We start from the raw sequence: 12,234 nt of genomic DNA on the forward strand, positions 1-12,234 counted from the left end.
GGTTTTTCTTTCCTAAGAGTAGCACCTTGCATTTATCTTTGTTGAATTTCATCCTCCTGCTGCATCCTCCAACCTCCCTGTGGAGCTGGCATATTCACACCCCTTACCCTCACTACACGTGCTGTCACATGGTCTGCCCTGAGCAGGCAGAGTTTAGCACTCAAGCTGGTACCTGGGCTACTGCCCTGTAGCACCCAAGAGGGGCTGAGAGCTGCAGAGAGCCAGAGGGGAGCTGGTTGCTGCCACAAAGTGTGGTGTGAACTGAAGGGGGAGGGTCACAGCAACACAGGATTTGAATGCGGGGGAGCAGCTGTTGGAGGACATGTCCTACCTCGCATTCGGAAGGAAGCAACACAATGCGATCCTTGCCATGGTTTTGGTTGGGGGGCACAGCCTCTTGCAGCCAGTGCCATATAGCACTGAGAGGAGGGCCAGGCCTGACCTTTGCTGTGTTAAGCTTTAGGCTCTTAAAAGGCCGAACCGTTGCCCCAGAAACACACTCATTTCCAGCTGAGCCTGAGCCAGGGTGGGATTGGCTGCTTGGTGCTTGCTGAGGGGCTGGACCGGCTGCTCCTGTGATAGGACAGCTCAGGCTAATGGCAACTCCATCAGAGTCTGCTTGTGTCAGAGGCACTGGCCTTGCAGCATCTGCTCTTCCCCAGCCTGGCTTGTGCAGGGAGGGAGACAAGATGGCCAGTAAGGTCCACTGCTGACTACTGGGATGGCACCTGGCTGCAGAAGTATAAAGGCTCTGCAGCACACCCTAGTGTTATCAGCTCTCCCTGCTTCGGGGCCCACTGTGCATGGCGTTGCACAGACCCTGCCGCCCTCACTTGATGCCATCTGACGAGGGAGTAAGGACGAGGGTAGAAAAGCTCTATAAGATGCAAATTATCCACAACAGGCAATGTAGGTGTCATTATGCTAAATAATTTTATTGTTGAACCATAAAAGCGTGGAGGCTCAGACTCGCTCTGGACTGTACACAGTGCTCTAACTGCTCCTGGGTGCTCAGAAGGCCATGCAAGGGACCCCAGTAATGCCCCAATTGGAAACCACCATGAAGTCCAATAAACACAAATCTCTGGCCAACTCCCTGCTAGGACAGGGAGTTACTCTCTCCCCAGCATCTGCTCTGGCAGGGACTGCTAACTAGCATCTGAGCTGAAATTCTGGTGGACTTAGCCCCTAGCTGTGTACTGGGGAGAAGGTCTCAGGGAAATCCCACACCATCCCGTTGACCCCAGAGCCAGAATTCTGTGCAGGGAGGTGACTACCGGTAGGCTGTGGTTCCGTCATTGTCCATTTGCAGCCCAGCCCTAGCGGACTCAGGGGGGCACAGAGGGAGGGGTCTTTCCCAGCTGGAGTGGCCTGGGAGCAGGGGTTATAGCCCAGGGCACCACCATTCTCTGCTGCTGACTCATGGGGACTGTGGTGTAAGACATGGGCCAGTGCTTCTGATCACGGTGGTGTGTTGGATAACCTGCAATTGGCTGTGTGCCACTCGGGGGGAGGTGTGGGGCTGCCCTGGGACTCAAGGGACCGCACAGAAAACTTGTAACCCGTTTCACCACCACTGTTCATTCAGGGAGCTCAAGGAGCCTGCTCGGGCAGGGCTACGGCTGCTTGGTATTGCAGCTTGTGCAGGGACTAGCCCACAAGCTGCCTCCAGGTAGCTCCTCTGCATGCTCCAGGTAGCTCCTTTACATGGAGCCCTGTGGTCACTGCTCTCTCCAAGATCTCTTCCCTGCATTAGAATGCAAATCCTGGTCCTTGGGCTTCGGGATTTTATGCCAGTATGTGCATGTTTGTTCTCAGAACCCACCCTATGAGGCCATGTGGTGTTGTGTGCTGCACTGACATGAATGGGAGGCGCTGTGTGGGGTAGCAATGGGTTTCATGGCCAGAGAGGGGCCCCTGCGGAGCAGGCTCCCTGGAGACTGTCTCAGCAACTAACAAAACCGTAGAACAACAAGAGAATGAGCGGTGGGAAGCGCCTTTCACAGCAAGGCCAAGCAGGCCCAGTGCGTGCCTGACCTTGTCCTGTGCTGGGCCCAGCAACAGGCTGAGCTGTGAGTGCATAGTGACAGGAATGTGTGCGTGGGGCCTGCTGGTGCGCGTGCGCCAGGGCAGGACGGCATGTGTGTGGGGGGGTGCCTCAACACTTGGGCTTGTAGTAGAGAAAGGCCCTTGTCATTACATGCCCCCCAGGAATTCATCGTCTTCATTGGAGAAGAGAGAGAGCTCACAGGCGTCCTTCCTTGCAGCAGATGATATGAATGCTTTGGATGGCTGGGGAGCCAGAAGAAGGGGAGCTACTGTGGCCTTGGCTTTGCTCTGGTGCTGTAATGAAGGAACACACAGTGAGTACTGTCCCCAGAGGCCTAGGGGGAGCTGCCGCACCCCCTGGTCAAAAGCTATTGTGAGCTTGTGCTTACTGCACCTGTGAGAGCTGACTGAAGGTCCTGCGTATCACCCCAGAGCAGCAGGCAGGCCTGTGCACAACGAGGACACATCCTCTACCTGTTTCCACCTCCCTCCCAACATCATGCCTGCTCAGTGCCTTCAGCACCTCAGCTGCTTGGTCAGTGCTCAGGCAGTGTGGGGTTTTTCCAAGCCAACCAGCGGGCAAGATCTGTACCTGTTTCGAGTGATGCCGCTCTCCTGGGCGATGCGCCTTGGGCTGGGCCTGCTGCCGGTACTGGGGTCTGGAGAACCCGCTCACCAGGTATTTGTAGAGGTTGCTTTTCACATGGAGCGGGTTGTATCTAGGTTCCACTTCCAGACTGTTCAAGGCACTCTGTTCAGAGAGAAGTGACACACAGGTCCCAGCTGGTACCACATGAGTGCCCAGCATCCAGCTTCCTGCTCTGAAGTGGCAGAAAATGGATGTGAAGATTTGTACCTCCTTTCTGTACCTCCTTCCCTACTTAAATGACGTGCACTTCTTCCAGTCATTCAGGGCAAAGAGGGAACCAATGGGTCCACCACAGTAGCTGATGGAAATTGTGCAGGGCCTGATCCTTATCTGGGCCTTCCCTTGCCCTACATGGAGAACAGCTTGTACTTAGAATGAGCCAGATGTCACTTCCCCTGGGAGTGTCTCTCTCTCTCTGCCTTTGGGCCTGGTAACCATATCTGCTGTTCCTGAGCAAGCATGACACACAGGAGTTCAGACACCGGCCTCTCTGTCTGTCACCTCTCACACACTACACAGGTGTTCAAACACTGCCCTCTACGTCTCCCTCACACACACGGATTTTCAGACACTGGCCTCTCCGGCTCCCCCTCACACAAAGGTGTTCACACACTAGGGTTGCCACTTGCCGACTTTCTATTCGCACAAAACTGAATACCCTTGACCCACCCCTTCTCTGAGGCCCCGCCCCCTGCTCACTCCATTCCCCCTCTCCCTCTTGCTCATTCTCCCCACCTTCACTCACTTGCTCATTTTCATCGGGCGGGCTGAGGAGGCTGGGGTGTGGGAGGGGGTGAGGGCTCCAGCTGGAGGTGCGGGCTTTGGGGTAGGGCCAGGGATGAGGGGTTTGGGTGGAGGAGGGCGCTCTGGGGTGGGGCATGGGGTTGGGGTGTGGGGTGGTTTCAGGGCTCCAGCTGAGGGCACAGGCTGTGATGTGGGGCTGGGGATGAGGGATTAGGGATGCAGGAGGGGGCTGTGGGCTGGGGCTGAGGGGTTCAGAGCACGGGAGGGGGCTCAGGGCTGGGGCAGGGGGTTAGGGCTCTATCTGGGGGTGCAGATTCTGGGGTGGGGCTTGGGATGAGAGGTATGGGGTGTAGGAAGGTGCTCTGGGGTGGGACCAAGGGATTCAGAGGGCAGGAGGGTGATCAGAGGTGGGGCAGGGGGTTGGGACACGGGGGGGTGGTGAGGACTCCAGATGGGGGTGTGGGCTCTAGGATGAGCGGTTTGGGGAGCAGGAGGGTGCTCTGAGTTGGGATTGAGGGGTATGGTGGGCGGTAGTGGGATTAAGGCAGGGGGTTGGGATGTGGGGCAGGGGGTGGGCTCCAGGCGGCGCTTACCTCAAGCAGCTCCTGGAAGCAGTGGCATGTCCCCCCTCTGGCTCCTACATGGAGGCACGGACAGGTGACTCTGTGCGCTGCCCTGTTCACAGGCGCCGCCCCTGCAGCTCCCATTGGCCACGGGGGAACATGCTGGAGGCTTGCCAGGAGCCACGCTGAGGCTAGCAGGCAGCCACCAACCAGACAGTCAACTGCTTTTTGACGGGGTGTTTTGGTTGAAAACCGGACTCCTGGTCACTCTATCAGACACAAGCCTTTCTAGATCCCTCACACACAGTATTCAGACACTGGCCTCTCCGTCTCCCCTCTCACACGGGTGTTGAGACACAGGCCTCTCGGTCTGTCAGCCCTTTGTCTCCCCTCACATATGGGTGTTCAGACAAAGACCTCTCTGTCTGTCTCCCCGACACAATCGTGTTCAGACACAGGCCTCTCCGTCTGTCTCCTCTCATATATAGGTCTTCACAGTTTTCAGACAGGGCTTCTCCACTGGTCTGGAAAAGTTCTGCTGCTCAGGCCGGCTGCCTTTCTAAATCCTGCTGAGGGCCCTGAATGCTCTTAGCTGCAACTAACCAAAATGTTAGATACCCATTTCCTTCTTTGCTCACCTGCCAGGCCCCAAGAGCAGGGCCCTGGGTTTCCCGGCTATTCCATGCACCTGAAGCAGAGCAGGAATACAAGCAAAGCTCTGCTTCCGGACATGTACTGGGGAAATGTAGAAGCCTGAACCCATGAGGGGAGGAAGAATATGGGGGGAATGACTTATTTGTGCTAATCCTATTCATGTCAATAGGCCTGCACCTGCAATGCAAGTGAGAGGGTGTGAAGACCTTGCACTCCAAGCCAATGGAGGGATAGGCACCCCCCCTCCCCCGGCAGCATGCCTTGCACATAGGTGACATGTCTGTGTCTGGATGTACCATTCCCTGCTAGTGAGCTGGTATCCTATACGTGCAGAACCTGCACTGCCTCTTGTTATCTAAACTTGTGTGCAGCCATTCATCACTTGCCTCTATGGTGCTGAGCGCTGTCTCTGGAAGGTCAGCAGGGAGAGCTGGGATATTGCATGGCAGCAGGAGTTCTCTGACTGCAATGGCTTTGACGAGCAGCGTGAAGGAGTCAGAGGGGATGATAACATAGTAGGAATTCACTGTGATGCTCCAGCTTGGAACCACACTCTGTGGCTCACGTTTGGCCAAAAGCATCCAGTCCCTTTTCTAAAATCAAAAGCCAGAAGCAATGCTATCAGTGAAACCAGGGCAGGGTTGGCAGCTTCCCTCAGCACCAGCTCATTGCAGGGGCTGAGGGGCTGTGTAGCAGAGTGGGATAGATCTGTGTCAGATTATGAACTCCATTTTGTGTTAGGTGCTGAACTCAAGTCTAAAGTTGCATTGCTTTTGAGACAGCACCCTTTCTGGAAAGGGGCTTGCCATTGCCTTGAAGGACTATCACAGAGAAGCCAACAAGGCTGCAATCTGGAGCCATTGATGACTGTGTTGCTCAGCTACAGCCCCACCCCTAAGAACCAATGGTACATTGGTACAGCTGGGTCAAGTACTGGGAGAGGCTGGAGCATCCCCATGGTGCACATGGCAATGGAACAGGCTATGTAAGAGGGGGTTCTGCTCTGGGCAGGGGGGCTGGCCATCACCACAGGTAAGAAGGGGTGGAAGGAGAGAGAAGGCAGGAGGGACTCTGTCCAGTGTGACACTCTGATGAACTCCAGACTCAGGGCTGAGCTGAGAGCAGGAGAAGGAGTGTCTCAGGACTTTTATTTTGTTTCCAAAGAGCTGTAACTCTTGAGGACTTTCAGATTAAAGTTTCTGTGGTCAAGAAATTCATTTTCTAAGACTGTGTTCCTCGCTTTCCTGCTGCGCTGTTTCCACAGGAGTTAAAATAGAAGACCAGTATCATTACAGCCTAAGTGATGCTCCAGGAAAGTGTGTGTAAGCAAGTGGGAGGGCTTGGCTGGTTCCCAACACTGTTTTAATGGTCTAGGGCAAGTGGGCAGTGGTGCCCCATGTCTCAAAGGAGGGTCTTGGAGAAGAGGTCTGAGCCCAGGAGTGTGCCATACAGTCCCAGAGCTAGAAACAGAGTTTAGACTCTGCCATGACCCAACTGGCTTAGAAGCATGTAGAACCAAGTGATTACATCCACCCACAACCTGGTCACCATACAGAGTGGTACCGGGCCAGGTTGTAACAAGCTCCATCACCCAGACTGACTGTTGAAAATAGTCCTGCTTCTGAATTGTATAGCAACTGGATCAGAGAGACTCTGCTCCCCAGGCTGGGATCTGGAACTCTGCTTTTTACTGCTTCATTCATAGATTCCAAGGCCAGATGAGACAACTTTCATCATCTAGTCTGACCTCCTGCATAGCACAGACCAAAGGACTTCCCTGAATTAATTCCTGTGTGAACTAGGCAGATCTTTTAGAAAAACATCCAAGCTGGTTTGAAAGTTTCTAGTGATGGAGACTCTACTGCAGCCATTGGTAAGCTGGGAATGGGTGACAGGAGAGGAATCCCTTGATGATTACCTGTTCCGTTCATTCCCTTTGAAACACCTGGCATTAGCCACAGTTGGGAGACGGGATACTGGGCTAAATGGACCTTTGGTCTGACCCAGTATGGCTGTTCTTATGTTCCAGTGGTTAATTGAGAACATAGGAGTGACAGGGACCCCCTGGGGCATTGAAACCAGGAACCCACATCATACAATCTGTTTTATAAACTAATCAAGATCCATCTTAAAACCAATTTGGTTTCTTGTCCCCACTACTCCTACTGGAATACGGTTCGAGAACCTCCCTCCTCTGATGGTTAGAAATCTTCTAATTTCCATCCTAAATTTACTCATGGCTGGTCTATCCCCATTTGTTCTTTGCTAACACTGTCCTTTAGCTTCAATAGCTCTTTTCCCTCTCTGCAGTTAACCCCGTCATGGATTTATAGAGAGCAGTCATATCCCTTCTCAGCCTTCATTTTGCTAGACTGTACAAGGCAAGCTGTTTTAGTCTTCTCTCACAAAATAGCCTCCATTCCCCTGCACATCCTACTAGCTCTTCCCTGCACATGCTGCAGTTTGATTTTATCTTTTTGAACATGCATGACCAGAACTGTACACAGTATTCTGGATGAGGTTTTACCAGTGCTTTGTACAATGGGATTAATGTTTCCCTATCTCTACTGGAAATACCTCACCTCATACATCCTAGGAGTTCACTTTGCCTTTTTTCATGGCTGCATCACATTGGTGGCTTATAGTCATCTTATGATCGCATAATGCACCCAAGTCTTTCTCCTCCTCTGTTATTTCCCCATCTTATAGCAGAAATTCCTACTAGTCCCTAAGTACATCATCACTTCACAGTTTGTATTATTACATTTAATCCCATTTCTATTACTCCAGTTCTCAAGGTCATCCATTTCTTCCTAAACGATATTCCAGTCCTCCTCTGCATTGACAATGCCTCCCAACTTTGTCAAAGTTCACTAGGCATAGTGGATGTGGGGAAGCAGTAGATGCAACAGATCTTCATTTCAGTAAGGCTTTTGACACAGTCGCACATGACAGTCTCATAAGCAAATTAGGGGAAATGTGGTTTAGATAAATTACTATGAGATACGTGCACAACTTATTGAAAGACCATACCCAAAGAGCAGTTATCAGTGGTTTGCTGTCAAACAGGAAGGCTGTATCTAGTGGGTTCCCACAGGGGTCAGTCCTGGGTCCAGTACTATTCAATATGGGATGCATAAACAGGGGAATCTTCTGTATATGGCAGTGATGCAACCACTCATGGAATACTGTTTCCAGTTCTGGTGTCCACAATTGAAGAAGGATGTTGAAAAATGAGAGAAGGTTCAGAGAAGAGCCACAAGAATGATTATAGGATTAGGAAACATGCCTTGTAGTGATAGACAGGAGATCAATCAAGGGGATCAATCTATTTAGCTTAACAAAGAGACGGTTAAGGGGTGACTTGATCAAAGTCTACAAGTATCTACATGGGGAACAAATATTTAATAATGGACTCTTAAACCTAGAAGACAAAGGTATGACACTATCCAATGGCTGAAAGTTAAAGCTAGACAAATTCAGACTGGAAATAAGGTGTACATTTTTAATGGTGAGAGTGATTAACCACTGGAACAATTTACAAAGGATTTTGGTGGATTCTCCATCTTTCCGATCAAGATTGGATGTTTTTCTAAAAGATTTGCTCTAGGAATTATTGTGAGGAAGGTCTATGGCCTGAGTTATACAGGAGATCAGCCAAGATGATCACAATGCTACCTTCTGGCCTTAAAATCTATGAATCTAGGAAAGCTGATATTAACAAACATAAAAATATCACTTTTCACAGCAGACTTACCCAGCCCAGGAAAGTCTGGGGACAAATTAAGCCCTCGATTGGGGGTCGGGGGAGGTAGCGGGGGCCAGGGGCGATGGGAGGGGTTAGTGGAGGGCTAGGGGAGGCAGTGAGGGGCTGGAACTTGAAGTCCTGTGGACAGAGCCTTCTGCCCTGCCATCACAGAAGCCCAAAACCTGATCCCCACCACCCATGGGAAGGTGGGGAACTCACCTGCTGCCTGCTCCTCCAGTGTTGTGCCCCAGGTGTCTCTCAGGGGGGCAGGGCCCAACCCTTGCTGGCGGCCCCAGCAACCAACACCAAGCTGGTGTATCCAGGAGCAACAGGGATGGGGAGGTGCCGCTACTTTGTCCCTCCACCCCCAAATCACAGCCCAGGAGGCTGTGGCTGCAAGAAAAGTCCCTGGTGGCCACAAGCGGCCATGGTGGTCGCATTTGAGAAATGCTGGTCTAGGTTTACTTGGTCCTATCTCTGCACAGTGGGCTGGATTTGATGACTTCTGTAGGTCCCTTCCAGTCCTACATTTCTATGGTTCATTAGTACACTCCTGCTTTTTGTGCCGCTCTCATTAATGAAAATATTACATCAGCTTCGGTCCCAGGTCCAGTCCTTGAGGAACTCCACTAGTAATGTCTCTCCAGCCTGTAGTCATTTCCCTTTCCGACAGCTTCTTGCCCACCTTACAATTCCTGTACTCATTACTGTCTTCTCTACCTTAACTAATAATTTCTCATGTGGCACTGTATCAAATGATTTTCTGAAGTTCAGATAGATTAGATCTACTGCATTTCTCTTGTTAAGAAATCAGTTATCTTAACAAAGAAAGATATCAGGTTAGTCTGGCATGATCTGTTTTTGGTAAACTCATGTTGCATTTCATCCTATTTTCCATTTACCTCCATGTCTTTAAATTTTCTTTCCTTCAAAATTTGTTCTAAAACCTTGCATACTATTGAGGTCACAATAATAGGTGCCTGGATCACTTTCCCCCCCTTTCTTAAATTACACCCAGGATTAGAAAATGTTAAAAATGTATGTCTTATTTCCAGTCTGGATTTGTCATCTTCAGCTTCCAGCCATTGGTACTTGTGATACCTGTGTCTGTTAAGCTGAAGAGCCCTCTATCTCCGTCCATCTGCTGTAGAATAGCTCCAGTGCATCTTCTGGAAGAACTCTCAGTCACAGCTGTGGACTAAACACAGAAGCTGCAGGTCCTTGGGACAGCTCTCTGAGAGCAGGCTGGATCTTTTCACCCAGACTGATGCCTGCCTTTGCCCCAACCACAGATCCCATGCAGACCGCAGCTTGCATGCACTCACCAGCAAGCTGTGACACAGAGCATGGAAGTTGTGCTGGTTCATCTCCAGCTCATCCCAATCCAACTGCCAACAACTCGTAGGTTTAATGATGAAGGGAAGCCCAAACAGCACCGATTCACAAACCCCTTCAGCCTTCAGAGCCCTGCAAAAACAAAGAGCAACCTGGTGAAGGCTGTCTGTGCTCTACCCATAGCAAAAGAAACTGACTGTTAAACACTTACTCCCGGGATGTAGTGGTGGTGCAGGGTCTGGGATCTAACCCATACCTAGAGCCAGTGCCCTAAAGACACACTGTGGTGTGTGTGTGAAGGGGAAAGGATCCCATCCACGCCCGGTGCCAATGGCCTAAACACTCACTGGAGGTGGGGGGATCCAACCCACACCCAGTGCCAGTGCCCTAAAACAGTCACGCCCCAGGGGAGGAGATTCAGCCCACACCTGGTGCCAGTGACCTAAACACTCACCTTCCTGGAGGGGACCCATCCCATACCCAGTGCCCTAAACACACACTACTGTGGGGTGGGTGGGGGAATCCAACCTTCAGCCCTTGGTGCCATACCACCATCTGCCATGATCCTGCCATCCTGCTGGGTCTGCTCACTACTTTGCTGGGAGAGCTCAGAGTAAAGCTGAGCTGCTGCAAGAAGGCAGGGTTTGCTATTCTGTCTGGTCAGCACAGAAACGAGTACTCCACACTGTGTGACTGACAGTGCCCTCTTTTGTATGAGCTGTAAATACTAACCACTCACGTGTCCCAGTCACATCCCAGTGCAGGCAATGCCATTCTTTCCTAAACGGTTTCAGTTCGATCAATATTCTCCTTCACTTCCCATCTTAAACTCTGATGTTGTGCGCTATTAAACAGCTGCTGTACCTCACCCTAGAGATTGCTGCTTTTTAGTGGTGTCTGAAATGTTCCCTCTGTAGCTTCATTGGCAGTTGGAAAGGGTTGTTATGTGTAAGTGCTTTGAAAATGTACAGTTGTATACATGTTCTAAGTATTTTTAAACTAATCTTTGGTATAATCACAAATTTATACAAAGGTGACTGGGAGGGACTGTAAAATCATTGCATACAAAGCTGTTCGTTAATTAAATAAAATCCCTTCTATGCACAAGTCACAGGCTCTCTAGTTCTTTTCTGTCTCTATTATTATCATTATTAATTAGTATTACTGGAACAACTGCCTGATGAGAAGGAGAAGCGTAAGGTTGACTTAGAGGCATGAGAAAAATAGCACCACCTTATTCACATATTTGTAGCTTTCCCATCACCATGTCACACAGGCACTGGACTGTACAGGACGAAACTGTATGTGGGACCAGCTACTAACTCATTCACAACAGGGGCTGGGGGGCCATGATTCCAACCTGGCAAGCCTGACAAAGTATTTGTACTACATTTATAACTGGGAGCTTTCTTGCTATTGTACCTGGTGGTGGAATAACTGCCTCAAGTATCTGCAGGTCTGTTGTCCTACTATACTAATGGCTAATTTTGTCTTTGCAGAATGATGTCTTGAGCAAATGCTGTAGTTGCTTTTGGTAACTCTCAGTGGGATCATAGGGTAATGGCTTGTAGAAACTCGTGTTGGAGAGCTGCCGAGCAGCCTCTTGTTCATATTCCGACCTATTCATGATGACAACAGCACCTCCTTTGTCAGCCTTTTTGATTATGATGTCAGAGTTGTTTCTGAGGCTGTGGATGGCATTGCGTTCCGCATGGCTGAGGTTATGGGGCAAGTGATGCTGCTTTTCCACAATTTCAGCCCGTGCACGTCGGCGGAAGCACTCTATGTAGAAGTCCAGTCTGCTGTTTCGACCTTCAGGAGGAGTCCATCTAGAATCCCTCTTTCTGTAGTGTTGGCAGGGAGACCTCTGTGGATTAGTATGTTGTTCAGAGGTATTTTGGAAATATTCCTTGAGACGGAGACGTCGAAAATAGGATTCTAGGTCACCACAGAACTGTATCATGTTCGTGGGGGTGGAGGGGCAGAAGGAGAGGCCCCGAGATAGAACAGCTGCTTCTGCTGGGCTGAGAGTATAGTTGGATAGGTTAACAATATTGCTAGGTGGGGTGAGGGAACCATTGCTGTGGCCCCTTGTAGCATGTAGTAGTTTAGAAAGTTTAGTGTCTTTTTTCTTTTGTAGAGAAGCAAAGTGTGCGTTGTAAATGGCTTGTCTACTACCCAAGATCCATAAACCTGGAAATCCTGGGCGCCCCATCATCTCAGGCATTGGCACCCTGACAGCAGGATTGTCTGGCTATGTAGACTCCCTCCTCAGGCCCTACGCTACCAGCACTCCCAGCTACCTTCGAGACACCACTGACTTCCTGAGGAAACTTCAATCCATCGGTGATCTTCCTGATAACACCATCCTGGCTACTATGGATGTAGAAGCCCTCTACACCAACATTCCACACAAAGATGGACTACAAGCCGTCAAGAACACTATCCCCGATAATGTCACGGCTAACCTGGTGGCTGAACTTTGTGACTTT

The 12,234-nt window shown here is 50.5% G+C and overlaps 1 protein-coding gene across 1 annotated transcript in view; it reads right to left on the bottom strand.

Moving 5' to 3' along the window:
* Positions 1-928: 928 nt before the first annotated feature.
* M1AP (meiosis 1 associated protein) overlaps positions 929-12,234 on the bottom strand; it is a 57,769-nt gene continuing 46,463 nt past the window's right edge. Inside the window, exons 6-9 of the mRNA XM_048846601.2 lie at positions 9,733-9,874; positions 5,046-5,252; positions 2,642-2,800; positions 929-2,343 (exon numbers count right to left, since the gene is read on the bottom strand). Coding sequence (XP_048702558.1) covers positions 2,197-2,343; positions 2,642-2,800; positions 5,046-5,252; positions 9,733-9,874 — 655 coding nt within the window. The 3' untranslated portion in view covers positions 929-2,196. The remainder of the gene's footprint in view (positions 2,344-2,641; positions 2,801-5,045; positions 5,253-9,732; positions 9,875-12,234) is intronic.

The sequence above is a fragment of the Caretta caretta genome, chromosome 4 (genome assembly GCF_965140235.1).
Source record: "Caretta caretta isolate rCarCar2 chromosome 4, rCarCar1.hap1, whole genome shotgun sequence".
NCBI classification, from domain to species: domain Eukaryota; kingdom Metazoa; phylum Chordata; order Testudines; family Cheloniidae; genus Caretta; species Caretta caretta.